Below are 21,704 nucleotides of genomic sequence, written 5' to 3'. Positions count from 1 at the left end.
ATCACCAGTCGTTCTTAAAGTCGCTCTTAACTTACGAACAGCTTTATGAAAGGGCCCCCAGGATAGCCACTTCAGTTCCAAGAACTGTTCTACCAGCATTCCCTGATTAACATGATAATGGGATAGTGTATTGCTTCCATCTATCAATGGCCAATTTGTACTACCGGTAGGTCTTACGGAGCAAAAAATTCATCTGAGGTGAGAGAGTTCGCAGGGATGATCAATGGCCTTCTTGAATGAATACCAAGTTGATCATATCAATGGTACCACTTGATGAGGGTAGATGGGGAGAATGAGTTTCTGAATTGATCAATTAGTGCTCTTATTGGGTTGAAGCACGTAAATGTACTGCTATTTGTCACCTACTGTATCAAAAATTCTTGTTATCTTGTAAGTATTCAAATTGTTTAGCATGGATATGTCGATTTTGGATTTCATAAGTCGAGTTAAGTTCTAAATATTCCTTATTTTTGTCTGTTATGGTGTACGCTTGCTATCCAAGCTGCATGGGGAATTTACCAATCGATACAGAAGTTTGAGGTTCGAGCATTGGTCACGTCTTCCGTATGGTGACATCAAAAGTTGGCCCAAGACATGAATACTCATATTGATAAATGTCTTTACAAACACACACACATTTTCTTAATTTCTTATTCTTTTTCTCATGCAGGTTTTGCCTCGGTTTTGCCCGCCGACTCGGCCTATGTGACTATCATCCGAGATCCTGGCACCATGTTCGAGTCCACTTACACCTACCTTCAGTATCAGCACAGGTACGGTGTCCCACTGACCGGCTTCCTGGAGAACCCGAGCCACTACTACGAACCCAACGGTGGCAAAAACCATGCCAAAGACTCCATGCTCTACGATCTCGGGCTGGAGGAGCAGTTCAAGACCAACGCCGCCGAAGTCGACCGGAAAATCCAGCGCATCTCCACCGAGTTTGACCTGGTGATGATGACGGAGCACTTCTCCGAGTCCCTGATACTCCTCAAAGAGCTCATGTGTTGGGACTTCCAGGATATCGCTTACTTCAAGATGAACGCCCGCAGCCCTTCATCGGTGAAAAGCGTTAGCGACGAGACCATGAAGAAGATCAGGAAATGGAATGACGGTGACACAAAACTTTACAATTACTTCAATAGGACATTCTGGGATAAGGTTCATGCCTTCGGGGAGGAACGTATGCGCAGGGAAGTCGCCAAACTCGAAGAGATGAACAAGATGATGAAGGATCGGTGCATCGACAAAGTGATCACCAATGACCAACATGTGTGGCACCCATCAGGTATCGCGGTAGAAAGCTTCAAGCTGAAACCTTCAGTAGAACATGATGAAGACTGCCAGATGATGGCCAAGACAGAGCTTCCTTTTACTGCCTATGTCCGACAAAGGCAGCTTGCTAAGTACTTTGGGCACAAAGCGCCCGTGCTTTGATGACGGCTGAAATAGGCAAATCAAATCATGACATGGACATGAATTTAATGTAATTTCGAGAAGTATTATGCCTTGCAATATGACAGCAACTTTTCAAAATGATGTCATGAATGATGTCATTATTCTTTTATTATCATTCTTGAATGGTATATAGGGGATTTGTCCTAGAACCTTAGAAAGTGATTTTAGATTCGCCTGTTGACATACATGTAGTTGGGGACGTCATTTCAAGGCACTGCCCTTACAGCGAATGTCACATCCTGTCCCTCGTTCGCTATCGAAGTCAAGACCATGATAAAAGAAGTGTCCGAAATCTTGCAAGAACTTGATTTTGCGTGAGTGATGTCATCACTAGCCGAATTCTCTTAGCTGTATGTGCCAAGTGCAACTTTGAGGCTTTTCATCTACAGTCATTAGAGTCACTCGACTATTCCTGATAATCATGTCACGGAATGGTTATCATACATGTAGTTATTACTTTTGCTATTATTATTTGACCCTTTGCTTTTATTGACCAGTGGTCAACCACTAACTTGATTACTGGTTCAAACCAAGCTGATATTCTTACTATTATCCATTACCGAGGCTGTCTCCGGAGAAGTATTTTATGAACTGTTAAAAGCTACTAAAATCCTTGCACGCCATTGGCTCAGAGCACATTTTTATCCCAATATATATATAAAGAGGCATTATTTATTACTGAGGCTGTCTTTGGAAGAGCATTTCACAAAGCATCTTCTCAGCAACCTTCCCTGAACTCTGTTGTAAGCTACTGAAATCCTTGCTCGTGATTGGCTGAGAGCAAAATTGCCTGGGGAAATCACTGCCAGTGTGGCTCACGAAATGCTCTCATGTATCATTGCTGAAGATTTGTAGCCAGGTGGCATGTATATGACGTTGAGGTTTATGTTGGTTCACCAAAGCGGGGCCCTGTATTATAAGGCATGGCGATTGATCGTGAGTCTAATTTTCACGATCGATTGCATTGAATATTGCGTTTGATCAATCGTGCAAATCAGCCTCCACGAAACCATTGTTTCAAACCGTGGATTCAAAGCCACATTTCTAAAAGGCCCTTCATGAATGAGGACCAAATACTGTGCTTGAAGTTGCAAATTTTTCTTGTCCTGCCCGATATTGTGACATTGTTCTGAATAGAAAATTAGAGTCTAGAGAACTGACCTTATTAGTCAAGGGACTGCCATATGTAGGAGATGGCCAATGTTTTAAAGCAATAAAGATTTTTAAAATGAGATGCAATTGTAGCATTAACATAGTAGAATTTTACTATTTAGGCAGTACATGTACATGTAGATAGCATTGTAAGAGTTTTTAAAGTGGGAAATCCTCTCTTCATAATACATTTGGATGCTTATAACTTATTTGATATTTATTTTGAAAGCAATAATGGTTTATGGAGATTTCTTTAATATTTTTGGCGAACAGGAATAAGTTATGGATTCATTCTTGTGTATTTAATCTGAAAGAGGAGTGAACCGACCATTAGGTATTGAGCCCAACGCTAATCTAAAAAGGACTATTTGCTAGTTCAGGGCATTCGCTCAGTATTTAGGTGACTAATTCCCACCCAGGCCCCCCCCCCCCCCCCGCGCATACCCGAAATTCTAGATTTCTCTAACTATGGAAATACCTATACAAATATATCCTTGCTTTATCATTAACTTTTTTCTACATTTAGGGGGCTTAATCACTCTCAGGCCCCATATATATTGGAAAGTGTCCCATTTTAATACTCAAAATCCTATATTTCTTTAACCATGAAAATATCAACACAAATTGCTCTAACCATAAAGTACAATTTAACTATTTATATATAAATACCAAATAATGTGAGGGACCTTGTTCCGCATTTGCATACTACATGTAAATCACACTCGGACCCTCATGTATTTTAAAAATTTACACGTACATATACATGTAAAATAAAGCGAGTTTTGACAGCAGCTTGACAAGTGGCAATATGCTTGATTGGACATTGTGTATTATAAAAACCTTTTTTATATTTCTTTTCATATTTATTTGAATATTATACAACGCAAAATTCAAGATGTAACGATTTTCAAGAGTGAATCTCACGAAAGGGTTTTGAATTGGGTGATTGTTGTCAGAAGCTAGCATACTCTAGCATTATGTATTATGATAAACTGTTTTAGATTTATTTTCTATGTATTTTTATATTTTCAATGCCAAATAAAAAAGAAAATTCAGAGTGCAGCTCATGGAATGGTTCTGAATTGGGCATTTGTTATCAGAAGCATACTTTAATATTGGGTATTATTGATTTCCTTTTAATATTCACTTGAATTATCATACAACTTAAAATTGAAAATTCAGGCAATATTTAGAGTGAACCTCAACATTGTCTTGAATTGGGCGATTGTTGTCACAAGCACACTCTAACATTACATATCATAACAAACTTTTACAGATTATTTTTCATATTTATTTTAATATCATAAAATGCAAAATTCAAGGTTCAACAATTTTCAGAATGAACTCAAGAAACGGTTCTTAATTAGGCGATTGTTGTCAGACTCTTAACATTACTTATGATAATAAACTATTATTGATTCTTTTTCATAATTTTAAAAACTATTTTTCAATGCAAGATTAAAAATTTAATTGATTTTAGAGTGAAATTCATGAAAGGGTTTTTAATTGAGCGATCAATGTCAAGACCATACTCTATCATCATCTTCAAAACATGTTGATATATGATAATTGTAGTACATGTAATAATAATTATTGATAATAATAATATTCAATTTTTATAAATTATCGCTTTAAATAGGTAGAATGAGAAAAAAAGAGAAAGAAAAGAGAGAAAAAACCAAAACAATCATATTCAACCTAAATACATCATTATACAAATTTGAGACTGAATTTGGAAAATTACTAATGCATTGAGTAGTACATGTAGTAGGAAAATTTGAATTTATCTTGCTGAAGCATTCTTCCTAAGTGCATCCCACTTCCGTGCATGTACAGTACGTTGCCTTGGCTGCATTGATTCGTTTGCAATGAACATCAGGTACATCTTGATATGGCGATATATATATCTATTGTATGAATTTACTGTACATGTGTCTCTATGGTTATGTGTGTACACACACCCACATCAAGCTCTGGCGACAACAAAGGGTTCACTGAAAACTAATCAATGTCATTCAATATACCCTGAACATGTTTTTATAGGAAGAAGTCTTCAGCTTAATTAATTTCCGTTCTTGGAGATGCCCAAGGTCAATATTCAAAAGTCGGCATATATCGGTTGTTTAGAGTAATGTTTTACCGTGAGTTATTCATTTCATTTCATTTACTAGTAACTTAATTTTGTTAGTTTCATTTTCAACTAAGCATAGCTATGAACACAATAATGAACTGTAGAAGCAGAAGGATTTGGGATGAAACATATTCACTCCTTGGCAATTGTTTGACTTTAATATTCAACATCACGTTTTAACTTGGGATTCTCTTTGTCCCAAAATGCAATAGCAAGTGGGGAAGAGATTTCGTCCATGCGGGGTCCTCGCTGTGGAATTCTTTTCCCGCGAGAGATCAGCAAAAGCCATTCTGTGGAAATGATTAATATCAAACTACATGTAAGACTATCAGTCAGTATGTAAAATAATTTGCTGTATTGTCTCTCCTCATTTCTTTATTTTTTCATATCACTTGCGGACCCTGGGGGATGTTTCACAAAGATCTAAGTATGACTTAAGTCGCACTTATATGCTGACGTGTACATGATATGCGACGCGCGATCTTATTGATAGATACGCAGTAGTGCGCGTCCTCATGACACGATCTGACTAATGCGGTCAAGCCTTACATACCATACGCAGCTCGATATATAAGTACGAGTCTAAGTCATACTTAAATATTTGTGAAACACCCCCCTGGACATTTTACTTGATATGGAATTGGCACCCTATATTGTATAAATTACATTATCAACATTATCATTTATCAGTATCTTATCCAATCCAAAGGACGTTTTATATAGTGCCTTTTCCTTCGTTTACAAAGCACTGCACGCACACTATATACTCTAGACATGTAATATTGTGACAGCAATTTCTCGGACCAGATTGCGCAAACATGTGACATGTAGCTCTTCCATGTCGACCTTCTCCAAAGATGAACCATTGTACATTGTCCGAAAAGATGTGCCTAAGGCACAGTTAACTCCATCCATCTAACGTAGTATATTTGTGTGCAATCTTCTCCGATTCTCTGCCAAATAAGGAAAAAAAAAGGGGAATGAAACCCCTTCTTGTTTGCGTTTCAAGAACCTAAATGCCAAAGACAACTCTGAAACGTGCTGATATGGACAATAGAAGAGATGTGTGCTGAAAGTATTGATTTCATGCTGGTTTTATATTTCATATATTTTTTGATACTCGGACTTATCTGTGTTGTATAAGTAAAAATTCAGATCTGTATATATGAACTGACTAAATCCATGGTTCCTGTTGTAACGATTCATAGCCAGCTTGGGGCTCGTAACACAAAGCTTAGCAATCATTGTAGAACTTCTCTTTTTTACGATTGATTGCATTGACTACAATGTACAATTAATCGTGAAAATGAAGTGTACAATTAATCGCTAATTTTTGTATCACAGGACCCGGGGTTTTGTTATGTGGAGGCGTTGTGGTCTAGTGGTTATGACTCCCGTCTTTCAATCAGAGGGACGTGGGTTCGATTTCCAGCCATGGCGTGTTTTCCTTTAGCAAGAAATGTACCCACATTGTGCTGCACTCAACCCAGGTGAGGAGAAAGGTTACCTGGTAGTTCTGCCGCATTACTGTAGAGTGTTTAGAGACTTTTGAGAAATAAGTGTTAAGCGATATATTATCAAGTATTATTATATTATTCTTTAATAGAGGAAAGTATGAGTGACAGTGACTTCATGGAAGGTCTGAATAGACGCTTTTAGGAGTGTAACTTTTACAGATTCTTTTATAAATGTGTTTAAAATAATGAATTTTTTTGTTGGATGTAGTTGAAAAGATAATGTCGGTAAATGTAAAGTAAGCATTGATGTTGTCTACACCATCGTGTATGAACAGAGGCTGAGAAAATATGGATTATGTTACTGTATTTGGGATTTGAACCCAAGTCCCTGTGTTTCAAAGTCCGGACACTTCTCCACTGGGCCACTCCAATGTAAGTCGAAATGTATACAGTGCAGTCAAACCTGTCTACTGTGGCCACCCATGGGAAACAGAATAAAAAATGGCCATTGTAGACAGGTGACCTTCATGGGCAGGTTCTAAACACATTTTCCTTTCAAATTGGAGAGGATTCAGGTGGCCACTAAAGACAGGTTGCTAGTTGTCACTGCAGACAGATGCACTGTAAAACTCCGGTGTTGATTTAACACCAGCCCAGAATCTATATATGTCTACACCAGAGAAGTGTTAGACAACACCAGTTTCCTTTTGGTCTAACACCAGATAGTTGTTTATACAACACCAATTTGTATTAAAAACAGCATCGGTTTGATTCCAAACTGGTGTTGTTTCAATACTTCTCTGGTGTGGATATATATAGATTCCGGGCTGGTGTTAGATGAACACCGGAGTTTTTGCAGTGTGATTGCTAATACAGCAATGGAACTGTACTCATGGGAAGTTAAAGGTAAAAGAAAGTAGTTGCAGCAAACAATTATTTCACGAGAAAGTCTGTAAAATCAAGGTTAATTGTCACCATATTATCATATATCTCTAGATCTGGTACATTAATGTAAAATTTTCTTTGTGTAATCATGAAATTTTCGCTTGAAACCGATAATTCTGATGATCACTAACACAGACAAGCATATGTGGGATAGTGTATTAATATTGCTTGGAAAAATACACAACATTTGATAGAACTCCGTGCTTATTTTGCTAAATTCTCAGCAATAACGCATTTTCTTCCATAGCCATTTGGCACCTTTTTAAATCTATACTGTACATACACACACTTTGGTGGTAATTTCATTGGATTCTGTTCGAACTCATTTTGAGGTCGTTACCACAACTGGTATTTAACGATTCAACCCGCGTAAAGGGTAATGCGCCTATATATATTTTTTGCAGGAGTTTCTGCATTTATTGAAAAGTCAAAATAAATTTACAATACATAAACATAAATACACAAACGTAGCACGACATTAAAGTACATTGCAAAGTGACAAATTTATAACAGTGTCACAACAAAAATTTAGACATGAATACAATTTAAGGATAAGACTAAGTAGTGAAAAACAATGCAGTGGCAAACAATATAAAGCAAAATAAATGCTTGAGTAATAGCAGCCATGTTGAATGTATCGAGTGTATACAGTCAAGTAATGATACTTGAGATAGTAGTATAAGCCAGTTCGTAGTTCCACTCTGCGCATGATCAGAAGATTCTACACATGATCCGAGGAAGGTCATTTGTACCAAAGTGACATGGTGATTTAAAATTTAATGAGATAAGCACCAACTTCGATGTCTTGATTATATATTGATATATATATATTCATATATTCTTTTAAATTGTGTTTTTCATTCACATCCACAAAAGACAATGCGTCCACGAATGACTGGTATTTCACAGTTTACCAAGAACATTGTACAACCAAATATGCATTCAAAGTAGAAATGCAACAAATACCTTCATAGAGTGTTCATTGATGTTCTATTCTAGTCACCTGGTCTATTCAATTTCTTCATCCCGCTATGTAAGGCATGCATATGTAATATCTTGCTTTGAAATCTGCCTATCATAATGAAAGAAATGAAATGTCATTTGAACAAAATTGTCTATGAAGTAACTACGAACTGGTCTATTGAGTTATTTGTTTGATTACCCATTTAAATGTATGTTGAAAGGTCTCTTTATTGCCATCATAAATCAATCGTGGCATAATTTTTCATACTTGTATGTTGAAAGGTATCTTTATTGCCATCATACAAATCAATCGTGGCGTATTTTTTTTATACTCGCTGGAAGAAAAATTTGAATGTATAACGTTAATCTAATAATCTAAAATGTATTTTGTATTATCAGCAAACAGCAGTTTCAAAATAGCAGTTATAAATAGACTCATCATTCTATGCATGATTATGAATGCATGTGGCTTAATGTTATGATATGTCAATTTTATAGTATAACAAAATACATGCATCATTATCATAATGTCATGTGATACAAATATGACCAAATAGTTATATTAATTGCATCAGAATGAGTAAATGCATTGGAATTTGGAGCAGGGGCCATTTCACAGACACCTACATGTAAGTAGATTTGCAAGGAAAAAACAAATTAATTGCAAGTCACTTTTTAGGTCTCCAAATCAGTCATATGTTTTGCAATTAATTGTTATTTAGTAGTATTAACTTACATGTGGGTCTTTTTTCACAGAGAGTTAAATGTGAGTATGTGAGCATTGCAAGGAATTTACAATCGATTGTAGGTTAACTTTTAGGCTCCCAAATCAATCATATATGTTTTTTTGCAATTAATTTTATCTTTGATTATAGAGTACCGAAGCGATGACAGTTGCCATGGTGCCATGGCGGCCTGGTTCTAAACAAATTAACCCGCCGAATGAAAGCATGTTTCTCATGGGAGAAAATGGCTGCTATCGGAATTTGATCGCTTGCAACCTATTTTTCAGACGAGCCTAAGTGTACAGATGATCATGAGGTGCGGCTCTGTTTAGAACCAGCCCGCCATGACACCATGGCAACTGATGTCATACTTCGCTACTCTATTGTGGCTCTGGTACTTGGAACAAGGAGTATGAATCGAATCAATACAGATAAAATTGATCTTTCGATTGTAACTTTGGACTTGATAAAGCCATTGATTGCACATGCAAGTTTTTTGCAGCACACCCCTCATCTATGTGTAGTATAAAACATCACTGTATTGTCCAGATTTAGGGGCCTCATACAAATATCTAACAAAGAAATGACATCATGCTCTAAATGCAATGTGTTATAATCAACTCATTGTGAGAGAGAGAGAGGAAGTCTATGAATCTATTTTAATACCAATTACCAATTATTGACTCATTTTGAAAAGGGGGCTTAGCGTGACAACCAGAATGTGATATTAAACAGGGGCCGCGGAACCGGGGGGGGCTGGGGGGCTTCAGCCCCCCCACTTTTTCCCAAAACCGTGTACAAAAACGTAAAATTGACCATATGATTGTGATTTTTAGCATGGTCAGCCCCCCCCCCCCCACTTTTGGCTCAGCCCCCCCACTTTGAAAACCGTTCCGCGGCCCCTGTTAAAGTTATTGCTTGTACAGACTTGTTGCGGCAATGGCGGACAACAGATCTCTGCAACAAGGCTCAGCAAGAATTTTGTGTACAAAGATCTATACCTACAATGATGTTGTGGCAATTAACCTTAAATTGATTTTCCAGACTTTCTCAATGAGTAATTTTTGCTGCATCTGCATTCCTATTAGCTTTAAACTGTACTCTAAATTCTTACTGTAATTAATCTAAGGTTTAGATTTTGGCCTCACAAAGCTCTCACAAAAATATATCATTCCTCCAGCTGAATATATGGCAAATAATTGTTATTTTGTTGCTTTATCCAAACAATCTTTTGACCATCAAATATTTTTCATGAAGACCAAACATTTACCATACTTTGGATCCATTCCAGCATGTTTTGCAACTGTGTATTTCAAAAGAGTGGAAAAGCTATGAATTGTCGTTCTGTGTTAAAGAAAATCATATTATTTTATCTGGTCTGATCTGGCCAATGCAGGAAATGTGTTCTCTCTCATACTTGTTGATGTATTCGGATAATTTGTACAAGGTGCGTTCAGACATTCTGCAAGAAAACTCTGTGAGTTGTTGGCCCGTATACTGATCTTGGGTTTAATTCAAACTCTGGTCCAAAGTTGTGGTTGAGCCATGGAAAGTCAGATGTGAAACAAAGCTATCAGTAACGTTTTAGGCTCAATTTCTCGCCTTATTGGACAGATAAATCGTTCATAAGAAGTAGGAATAGTATCTTAGGATATTTTTTCACCATTTAAAGAAGGAGAACAGTAAACATAAGAAACATACAATGAAATCAGAATTTTGATGTTTTTGCTCCCCATGATTGTAGCACTAAGTTAGACCATGAACTGAGCTAAAGTTGACTTCAGAATACAGCCCTTGTGTACAAAGTCCATTGGATGATATTCAAAAGAAACAAATAGGCCCAAATTCACAAAGGTGGTTTTAAAACCACCAGTAGAACCCATGGTTTATGCAGATATTCTGTATAAATTATGCTTATTTACCGCATATATTAAAAAATGTCCAATGCTGATGCACGCTTTTGCCACAGTGCCATGGTTAAATATGCTATTCTATTCTATGAGTCCACTGTTTGAATAGTGAACTCATTAATTCAAAACAGTGGACTCATGAATAAAATAATGTACTTAACCATGGCACTGCGGCAAAAGCGTGCATCAGCATTGGACTTTTTTTAATATATGCGGTAAATAAGCATAATTTATACAGGAAATCTGCATAAACCATGGGTTCAACGATGGTTTTTAAAAACCACCTTTGTGAATTTGGGCCTTAATGGTTCATATAGTCAAAACTCACTCGTTTTGATAAGGTGACAAATAAAGACTGACCAATCGAATTCCTTGATAAGGTTAGCGTAAACTAATTTGTCCAGAGTCGTGCAGACAAACTTGTGACATCATTTAACATGGCCCATGAAGTCATAATGAAATAATTATGAGTATATATATATATATATGTATCCTGTATATAAAATAGCTATATTTGCTTTATGTAGTGCTTAATACTTACTAATCAGAAGGCTCTGATTGTTCTACAATAATACGGCATACATTATGCTAATTACCCTAGATTTAGAATTGTATGATTAATGATTTAATAATTTCATTATGCTGTCATGAGTTTTGGTTGTGACAATTTGGATGATTTTGTGGAGACTTGAAATGAACAATAGTGGAATGATTTGTTTTAATATATTTGAACACTGAAAATCATTCCATGGCTTTGTTAAACAGTTTCTTATTGAGGCCATAGGGGTAACTTCTTTTCACTGCTATACACTTTTCAAGGATATCACTGCGAAAAATGCTGAAGTTAAATCAATTGAATGAAATTGATATTGTACATTATATATTTCAGAGTCATTTATAACCTACACAAATTGAATATCATACAATAACATTATTAACAGTAACATTATTTCACTGTAAAAACTGTGGTGTTAAAACTGACACCAGTGGGTGTTAATAGAGGACCACACCCTCTGGTGTTAAAATTACACCCTAGAGATTGAATATAACACCAAAGAGTGTACATGTAACAACCAAAGGTGTTGCAACACCTATAGGTGCTAAACTAACACTGTCAATTGCCTATATTGTATACAGGTAATACTCATGTAACTGATTTATTATGTTCCATTGATTTTGTTGTTGTTGTCCTGTTAAGGAAAAGTATGCCTTTTATAGAGAAGATACAGTATTAATAAACTTGCTAGTAGTTTCGTGAGGTTTAGACCAAGTGGGTATTAGACCAAGTGTAGGGTAGACCAAACAGTAATTAGACCAAATTGATAGAAGACCAAATGGGTTGTAGCCCAAGTTGTATTATAGACTATTTGATAAGTAGTCCAACTGCAAGTGAATTTAGATTGTTCCAGTATATATTGCTATGTATGCACTGCCAATATACAGAGAAGTATTATTACTATGAAGGAAATTTGAAGAAACTTTCCTTTTAGTTCAGTTGACGCTTGCAGGTAGTCTTGTTCATACCTAGACTTGGTCTTCAATCAAATGGTCTACTCAGATAGTCTAATTCCTCGTATATAGACTAAACCCTTTTTGCCCACAATCATCTAGGTCTAATTACCACTTGATCTAAACGATTACTTGGTATAATACTTTTCCATCTGTCATTTTGTCAACAATTGCTCTCTCAATATGTTGAGAGATTTGTTTTATTACTGGTAGATGATAACTTTCTGATGTTTGTTTTGCCATGTGAACGCGATCTCGAGAGATGTTTTTTTTTTTTTTGCTGGTGGATATTTACGTTCTCTTGTATTTGCCAGATGAACTTGATCTCTCGGTATTGCAATTGTTGACTGGCTCTCTTACACAGAAAGATACAATCATTGTTGATTATTGACAATCATTTATCATTTTTATTCATGACTTGTGCAATTTTCTTGTTATTGGACAGTATCTGGAGCGGGTAAATGCAGTCGATAATAATAATGATAATGATAATAGTATTTCAAAGAAATATTTGTACACTGGGATTATGAAAACGAGTAATATAGGGGGAGATATCTCGTATAGCATCGTATATCATTTGCTAAATGAGTTCCTTTTGCCCTTTGCTTATTTTTCTTCCCATACACGCATTTGATACTAAATGAGTTTTTTGTTCTTTCTTTATTTTAAACCGTCCATGCATTTAGTTCTGCACAATTTGGCAAATACAGAATATCAGTGACTTCACAGAATATTTGATTTTTTTATTTCTGCATTTTGGATATCATGGTTTGATGGAGTGTAATGAAAAAAAAAAATAAAAAATCTGTTTGATGGGAATCTGTTCAAGGGGTCTGTGATGTGGCCATGTAATATCCTCTTATTACGCAGTGTTTAATATTAAAAGAAGAAGTTTGTTTTGAATAACCCAAAATATAATGCAAACTATTTGTGAAGGTTTAGAATTCTATGAAAGGAAACCAAAACCCAAGAAGAAGAGAAGCAATCTTATTGGAAAGAGTAAGATGAGAGGAACAATTTAAAAGAAGTTTCATCAAAATCAGTTACGAAATAAGCAAGTTATGGACGTTTGCCAATTTGAGGATCACCATAGAAAGTACAACAAGCATTTTCAAAGTTCCGTAACTCGCTTATTCTATAACCGATTTTGACAAAAACAAGTTGTAGATTGCTCCTCTCATTTTATTCTTTCTGATAAGATGATTTTCTCCTTGTATTTTGGTTTCCTCTAACAGTCTTAATCTTGGATGGATTTTCCTCAAACCTTCACCAATATTAAAAAAAAATAATATGCTATGTCAGAGATGCGGCAACTGCAGATCACCAATGCATGCAAGGCGATTGCTTGAACTTCTAAGATGGCTGCACGAAGACAGCAGTGCACAAGGTCTATGTGAATTTAATGATGTACTTGCTTACGTGAGATTACCCTTATCTTCCACATCCTTATCCCCTTTTCCCCTTCATTCCATCTCCTCCCCCCTCCTTTCATATGGGAGTATTCATTCCATTATATGTATTGGCCCGTATTCTGAACTCGGGTTTAAATTAAACTCTGGTTTTAAGTTGTGGTTTGACTATGGAAAGCCAGTTATTGAATAAATCTATAACAGAAGAGGTTCAATGTATCAGCTCATTTGAGTCCCAAAACATTCTGAACTGCCTGGGAAGGATAAGTATGACAGCTGTCGTCACCATTAAAGAATCAGTAAAGAGCACAGTAAACATGAGAAGCATTCACTGTAAAAAAAATTTTGAACAGTTTGGCTTCCCATAATTTTAGCACAGAGTTAGACCATGGTCTTAAAGTGATTGGTTAACATTGGTTTGACTTTAAAAAAATCTGAGCTAGAAGGTCACACTTGTCACCTGTGTCTGTGATATGTTACAAAAATGAAGCCCAGGAAAAATTGCATTTGAAAATAATTATTTAGTGCTTCAAAAATTGAAATATAAAGTGACCGAAAACACCATCTTAATTCCATCCCATACACTTATGTGTACTATTTAGGCGTCTATAAGACGCCTATTTACAAAATCGGGGTTTGCCCTGTAGTTTTAGCTTTTCATTCTCAATAATGGTTGTTTTGAGGGTTTATTAGTTCTAATACATGCACTTGTACACATGTTTCATCTTGGTTTGAGAATTTTTTTAATCGGCTGCTCACAAAGTTAAACAATACCTTTAAGTTAAACCCGACTTCAGAATACGGGCCATTGTGTTTATTTTGTGCTTGGTAAAGGCTGCTTTCTTTTAATGAATTTTCACTAAATTTGTGTAGAATTCTCGCTGAATTATTCGCTGAGGTATTCTTTTGTAAATTTTACAAAGCTAGAAATATGTATATACAGGGTATGCATGAGAAACATTGTTGATATTTCATATTTATTGTAAACTTTCATGTTGTTTATAGAGTTGTAATAATGATCAAAGATGAGTTAGTAATAACCAGGACACATTGCTAATAATTGTGTGTGACAGAATATTGTAATTACATGTAGTTCTCATTTAATCCGCATGAAATAATTATATTTGACCTGTAATAAATTACTCTTGTGCTTCGACTGATCTGTCCATGATTTTTACTACCATTTTGACCATGGTCATCTTGTACTCCCTCCTTATCATCATAATCATACTTGCCATATGATTATTCATAAATCATGTCCGACCATAAATTATTAGGGGGTATAATCATATAGGCCACCCCCACCTGAAATATTGATGGGGGGTGGTATATTCCCTCATCCCCAAAGATCGACCCGCATGACTCTGCGTTACTGATTTTAAAAAAATTGTGTGCATGCGTGTATTTGAAGAAAGAAAAATAATGAAAGTAAAATAGTGAAAAAAGAACGGTCTGCAATGAGAGAGGTGGGTAAAGTGATGCAAGGAGGGGTGAAGGTCAAGAGAGGGGAGGGGGGGGGGTGGGGGTGGGGGAATACGCCTTTCATGAGTGAAGGCATAAAAACGGACGTACTGAGGCTTTTGAACATGCACTCATCGGAGTAAAATCGCATGAATAATGACAAGAACGCTAGAGCAGCGCGTTCTGGGGACCGTTTCATCAACATTTTTGTCTGACAAGTTGTCAGATCTGACATCTTTCCTTGATTCTGATTGGCTGAGAGGCACTGTTACTATAGTAACTGTCGGATCAAATGGGACTTGTCGGATAAAACGTCCGACAAGTCCTTTCATGAAACGCTCCCCTGGTCATTCACGCGATTTTAGATTTTACTCCGATGAGTTATTATTTTACGAAAGACTTAAGATATGGAATACAAGTCAACATTGAAAACAACATGAAAAACAACCTTAACAAAATCGTCAGTCATTGTAAATGAATGGCAGATATCGTGTCGACCCAACGGCATTCTGAAGTTTGCAATTCGACTGCATTCTGTATGAAAATAGTGATCAAACATGTAGGCGCGATAGCTCAGTCGGTAGAGCGGGGGTTTCGGATTCCGGTGACCCGGGTTCGATTCCCACGTGGTGCGCTAGTGCCCTTTGGTAAGGCATTTATCCTCATTACCAGGTCCCTCGGAAAGGACCTTAAGCCGTCGGTCCTCTGGTTGCTTGCTCACAGGCATTCGTGCTTTCTTAGCAGTCAGTTAAAAACCTCGGTATAACATAACATGCCCATTTTCCTATCCACAATCTGAAGAAGTCAAACCGCACATAACCTGGAAGAAGAGTAACATATGTTACTTTACCAATATACTTTGTGATTAAAGGGATGGTCTTGGTCCAGACTGGAAATATTCATATCTCAATAAATAGAGTAAAATTCACAGAGCAAAATTCTGAAAATTTCATCAATATCGGATAACAAATAACAAAGTTATTGAATTTTAAAGATTTGCATCATTCCGGTGAAACAGTTTTAGGCATGTCTTTACGAATATTCATTAGGTGGGCTGGTGATGTCATATCCCCACTTGTTCATTTGTATTTTATCACATGAAATAAGGTTTATTCAAACCTTTTCTACCAAGAACGATTGGATTGACAACTGATTAAGTGCATTAGTTATTTATTGCCGCAACTTATTTCATCATAATGGAGACACATTATTTACACATGTATAAAAAAATCAAACATTTATGATTTCATGTAATAATATAAGAAAAAGGAAAGTGGGGATGTGACATCATCAGCCCACCTAATGAATATTCATGACGATGTGCATTTAACTATTTCCACAAAATATTGATAAACTTTAAAATTCAATAACTTCGTTATTTTGTTATCCGATTTTGATGAAATCTTCAGCATATTGCTCTGTGAATTTTACTCTATCTAGATATAAATATTTTCAACCCGAACCATCCCTTTAATGGAATAAGGCCAACCATATATTTGTTGATTGATTGATTGATTGATTGATTTTATTTGTCAGGTAACTATGAACAAGTACAAGAAAATATGAACAGAAGTGTATACCTTGACAGGATTGCCCATGAAAGCCGAGATGGCTTATTTCCAATGGGGTCCTTACATCAGTAATTGAAGACAATGTACATCTATGAAAAAAAAAACGCCTATAGAAATCTACAAACTACATCAATTAAGTCTAGACCACTAAATTAACACGATGAATTGTAAAACTTAATATATAAAAAGACAAAAACAAATAAGTTTGTCATGAAAAACATTTACGCAGTCAACAAAATATGATTAAAATAATTGTAAAACAGGTTGAGTAAACGATCATTACTTCTAAGTTACATATGAGAATTATACTAATAATCAGTTTTTAAGTAGCGCTAAATGCATCGTAACTAATACAAGATTCATGAATCGTAAAACCTAAGATATGAAAAAGTACGAATAAGTTAGACATCAAACTTACTTCTATATGTATAAAAATGCAGGTCAATCCATAGTCGTGTGCCCCGGTAGCTGCGCAAACCCTTCACTCGAGGAAATGGTCTAAAAAATCTCTGCCAAGGAAGGTCCCTCTCGTTCAACAGAATGTTGCTCTTCTTTTTCTGTCTTGTGGTATTGGCAACCATAAAAAATTATTATTTTTGCCACTGCTTTAACTTGGAGCTTTCGTTGAGAGGATGAAAAGCTTCTTTCCTTTCATCTTTTTTTTTCTATTTTACTTTCTTTTTCTCCTTATTTTTTCTCCTTTTATTTTCTTTTCTGTTAATCTTTCTTATTTCTATATCTTTTTTCTTTCTTTCTTCTTTCTTTCCTTTTTTTTCTGTACCTCTTTTCTTTTGTTTTGTTTTCTTTTTGTTCCCTTTCTTTTTTGTGCATAATTCTATGTGCTAGTCTTGTATGAAGACCCCGGGGGGGCCACTTCCATTCACGAGTGGATACCATGCGCGACCATGGGGTCTCGAAAAGCACCCTAAACACGTATTTTGCATATACTGAAAATGCACCCCTTAACAAGTATTGGCGTGCAAAACCTAGCTACGGAGTACCCTAACAAGTATTGTAAACAAAACGATACTCTTGGCAAGTATTCCCTGAAATATGAACCCCTAAACAAGTACAGCCATATTTTATTGTTATGTCACGGGTCCTTCGGTCGTCGGTTTTACCTTTACACATCATTTGGTTTAGTACGACCCCATTCCACACCTCGCGCAAATCGGACTCTAAACACGTAGTGTTGGGGCAAAAAGGACATCCTTTATAAAACATTTTAATTTTGTTTTATCATCCCCACAAATTTGACCCTAAACACGTAACTTTCCTAGCGAAATTGATACCCTTTTTTCATTATTTTTGTGTTTTTGACACCCTTATCACGTTACGTACGTAACGTGCCTTATCTTGAAAAAGATATCCTTTTTACGTGTTTTTTTGGTCGCGCATGGTATCCACTCGTCAATGTAAGTGGCCCCCCCGGGATGAAGACTCAATTGTTGATCAGAGTTTCAATCAGGGTCTGTCTCTGCAGACGAGTACTAAACAGTAGAGCATGATGACCTGTATACGGTATAAGTTGTCAAAGTTCGAGGTTACCATGGAGATAACTTCTATCTGTAAGTCTTCACTGAAACCCGACCCACCACTTGAGAGTGGCTAAATGTGAGGTCGTAACTAGTAACAAGCAGTGTTGCCAGGTTCGAGCTGAAGAAAATCCACAAAAGGCACTCGAAAAATTCCCAAATCGGACCCTAAATCCCCAAATTTTCAAAAATCACAATAATTTCTGGAAAAAGTGATGACATTTATCATGGTTATTGCCCAAAACTGTGTTGGTTTGTTCACACCATACACAGCAGTTTTTTTTTAGGTTTCGATCTCTATGGTTTCGACGCAAAGTAGATCGGCAACACTACCATTGTATCGTACAACCAACTAAGTTCAATGTAATGAATACATCGGTTAAATTGCATAGGAAATGCGCTGATGTACATCCTATGATCTACAGTAGATCGTATACTATTATTGGCATCATTATTACTGAAATATAAAGAATCTTGGTGCTTTTCATCAAAACCTTCAAAAATCCCCTAACATCCATGAACAATCCTCAAATTTATTCTAATCCCCAAATATTTTTTTCCATCCCCAAAGGCTTCTCAAAATCCCAAAATTTAGAGAATTTTGGGATAGAAATCCCCAAATGGCAACACTGGACCAGCAAGTAAGAATGCATGTGGTATTTCCTGTATATTCAATTTAAAGGGGAATCCAACCCAAATAAAAACTTGTTTTTGTAAGGAAAAAAAAAATCAGACGAGGTGATAGGTGAAAGTTTGAACAATATTGGACAAACAACAAGAAAGTTATGAATTTTTAAAAGTTGTAAACATTGGTAATCACTATACCCATGGACACTTCAAATTGGCCATATGTGTGATGTCATAGTGATGTAAGGCAAGGACTACTCTTCCATGTACTCCAATACATATTCTGGCTAAAATGTCATTTTTCCCAAAAGTTTTATTTCAAATGATATTTTTCTTTCATGAGGACATAAAACAATATACTACTTGGGTTATATTAAGATTACTGCCCCAGGGGAATGGGTACTTAGGAGAAAACCACAAATCCCTGTCAGGGATTTGTGGTTTTCAAGGGGCAAGGACAACTTTCCCATAGGCCATGTACTTTATTATCAGTGATAATAAAGTACATGGCCTATGGGAAAGTTGTCCTTGCCCCTTGTCATAATTTACTTACCCAGTTGCCAATTTGAAATCTACATAGTATTAGTGATCTCATTTTTAAAGCAGCTATAACTTTCTTATTGCTTGTCCAATTTCTTTCAAACTTTCATCATTCTGTTTAATTTATTTTTCTTCTTCCAAACACAACATTTTATGGCCAAGGCTGGATTCCCCTTTAACAGCAGTATCGAATCTCAAGTACTCTCTCTTTTTAAATTATACTTTGAATTCGTAAACACACTAGCGTAGATCTATACATGCTTGGGGGAGGGGAATATTCCCCGAAAAAATGTTCACGACCAAGAAAAAAAAGGGAAAGAAAGCAGAGGATAGTAAAGAGGGTAAAATATGATACCACTTTATAAATATATCATATATATATATATGTATATATATATATGATATATTTATATGTATATATATATATACATATGTATATATATATATATTCCCGGCAGAGACATATTTTTTCGGCATCACCAATTTTTCCAAAGGGTAGATAGCTCTGGGGAACCTTGACTTAAGCTACGCCTACCTATGTTCTCTTCATCCATTTCTTTACAATATTTAGCTAAAAAAAGAGTTGCCAAAAGCTGTTGTACATGTACAACTTTACACATTTGTATTTCTTCTCCCATACGTGTACTGTATCGAAGCAATAGCTTTGATCCAGCTGAGGCATGGCGGCTTGTCATTGTTCAAAACCCACCTTCACCCGACAAAGGAAATTATAATTGGCATGGTGTCGAAAATCTGTCTATCTGACGGTCAATCGGATCGGGGTCGCCCTAGCCACTAACCCGTCTCTGTGGTCTAGTGGTTAAGGCACCGGCGTTCAAAGCTGGGGGCCCGGGTTCGATTCCCGGCAGAGACATTTTTTCGGCATCACCAATTTTTTCAAAGGGTAGATAGCTCTGGGGAACCTTGACTTAAGCTACGCCTACCTTTGCTGTCTTCATCAATTTCTTTACAATATTTAGATAAAAAAAAAGAGTTGCCAAAAGCTGTTGTACATGTATAACCTTACATATTTGTATTTCTTCTCCCATACGTGTACTGTATCGAAGCAATAGCTTTGATCCAGCTGAGGCATGGCGGCTTGTCATTGTTCAAAACCCACCTTCACCCGACAAAGGAAATTATAATTGGCATGGTGTCGAAAATCTGTCTATCTAACGGTCAATCGGATCTGGGTCGCCCTAACCACTAACCCGTCTCTGTGGTCTAGTGGTTAAGGCACCGGCGTTCAAAGCTGGGGGCCCGGGTTCGATTCCCGGCAGAGACATTTTTTCGGCATCACCAATTTTTCCAAAGGGTAGATAGCTCTGGGGAACCTTGACTTAAGCTACGCCTACCTTTGTTCTCTTCATCCATTTCTTTACAATATATATATATATATATATATATACAGTGTGTATCAAAAAAAAGTTTACACTTTGAAAAAGCCCTGGGGATTAAAAAATATTCAACGTGTGGGTATTTTTTTCACATATAATCTTGGTTTTGGGTCTAATCTATCCAATGAAAGGAAAGGTTTTGACAGAATGTTACAATTGAGTGAGCACTGTCCATTTTTGTAAAGCTCGCAGAAATCTGTTTGCGCAGAAATGCTCGTTTTCACGCTGTGTCAAGGGGAAAGGGGCGAAATCAAACTTACCCTGCGAAACATTTCTCATACATGTCCCTTGCACTTTTAGTCAATTAAAATTAAACGGATACATTCAAGCATTTTGTAACAATTTTGCCACCCAAATTGAAATTTCAACACTTAGTAAGCAACCTTTAACCTTTTTGTGCCAGCTGGATCTGAGGACATAACTGAATCTAAACAAAACTTTATCAGACATCTCCAGCATTTTTTTCACTAATTTTTTTATCATTTAAAGTGGGTTTACATATCATTTTTCATTCAATACTTGTTTCTCCACTTTTTTCAAGCTTGAAAATGATTAACAAAATGAAAATCAAGCCTAAGTCATTTCATGTAAATCACAGCTCGGTATAAAGCAAATGTCGTCATAATGGCCTTGTTGTGTGGGGGAGTGGGGTGGGGCGCACTTCACGCTTCGAAGTGTTTTGGGCAAGGAAACAAGTTAAAAAAGGTAAAAGATATCTTCAAATCAATTTTACTAGCTAAATTCCACGTGTTCTTCATGATTAAGGTCTACCTTTATTCGCATAAGTATTTCAAGGTTCTGCGCAAATGATTTTTCACGAACTTTTCAAAAGTAAGTGGTGCTGACAGTTTTCGACAGTTATATCGTCATTTGCTTAAATGGATCTGTATTAATGTTAAAATGTGGAAAAGTCT

At 36.3% G+C, this 21,704-nt stretch overlaps 1 protein-coding gene across 1 annotated transcript; it reads left to right on the top strand.

Annotated features, from left to right (window-relative positions):
• The first annotated feature begins 260 nt into the window (after window positions 1-260).
• LOC135157801 (galactosylceramide sulfotransferase-like) lies at window positions 261-14,815 on the top strand. Its single transcript, XM_064114737.1, has 2 exons — window positions 261-279; window positions 671-14,815. Exons 1-2 carry the CDS (start codon window positions 261-263, stop codon window positions 1,435-1,437), a joined length of 786 nt encoding a protein of 261 aa, XP_063970807.1. The 3' UTR covers window positions 1,438-14,815.
• Window positions 14,816-21,704: the final 6,889 nt, after the last annotated feature.

This window comes from Lytechinus pictus, unplaced genomic scaffold (assembly GCF_037042905.1).
Source record: "Lytechinus pictus isolate F3 Inbred unplaced genomic scaffold, Lp3.0 scaffold_20, whole genome shotgun sequence".
Lineage (NCBI taxonomy): Eukaryota > Metazoa > Echinodermata > Echinoidea > Temnopleuroida > Toxopneustidae > Lytechinus > Lytechinus pictus.
Note: the sequence above shows the minus strand (reverse complement) of the source record. Positions and strands in the feature narration are given on the sequence as shown.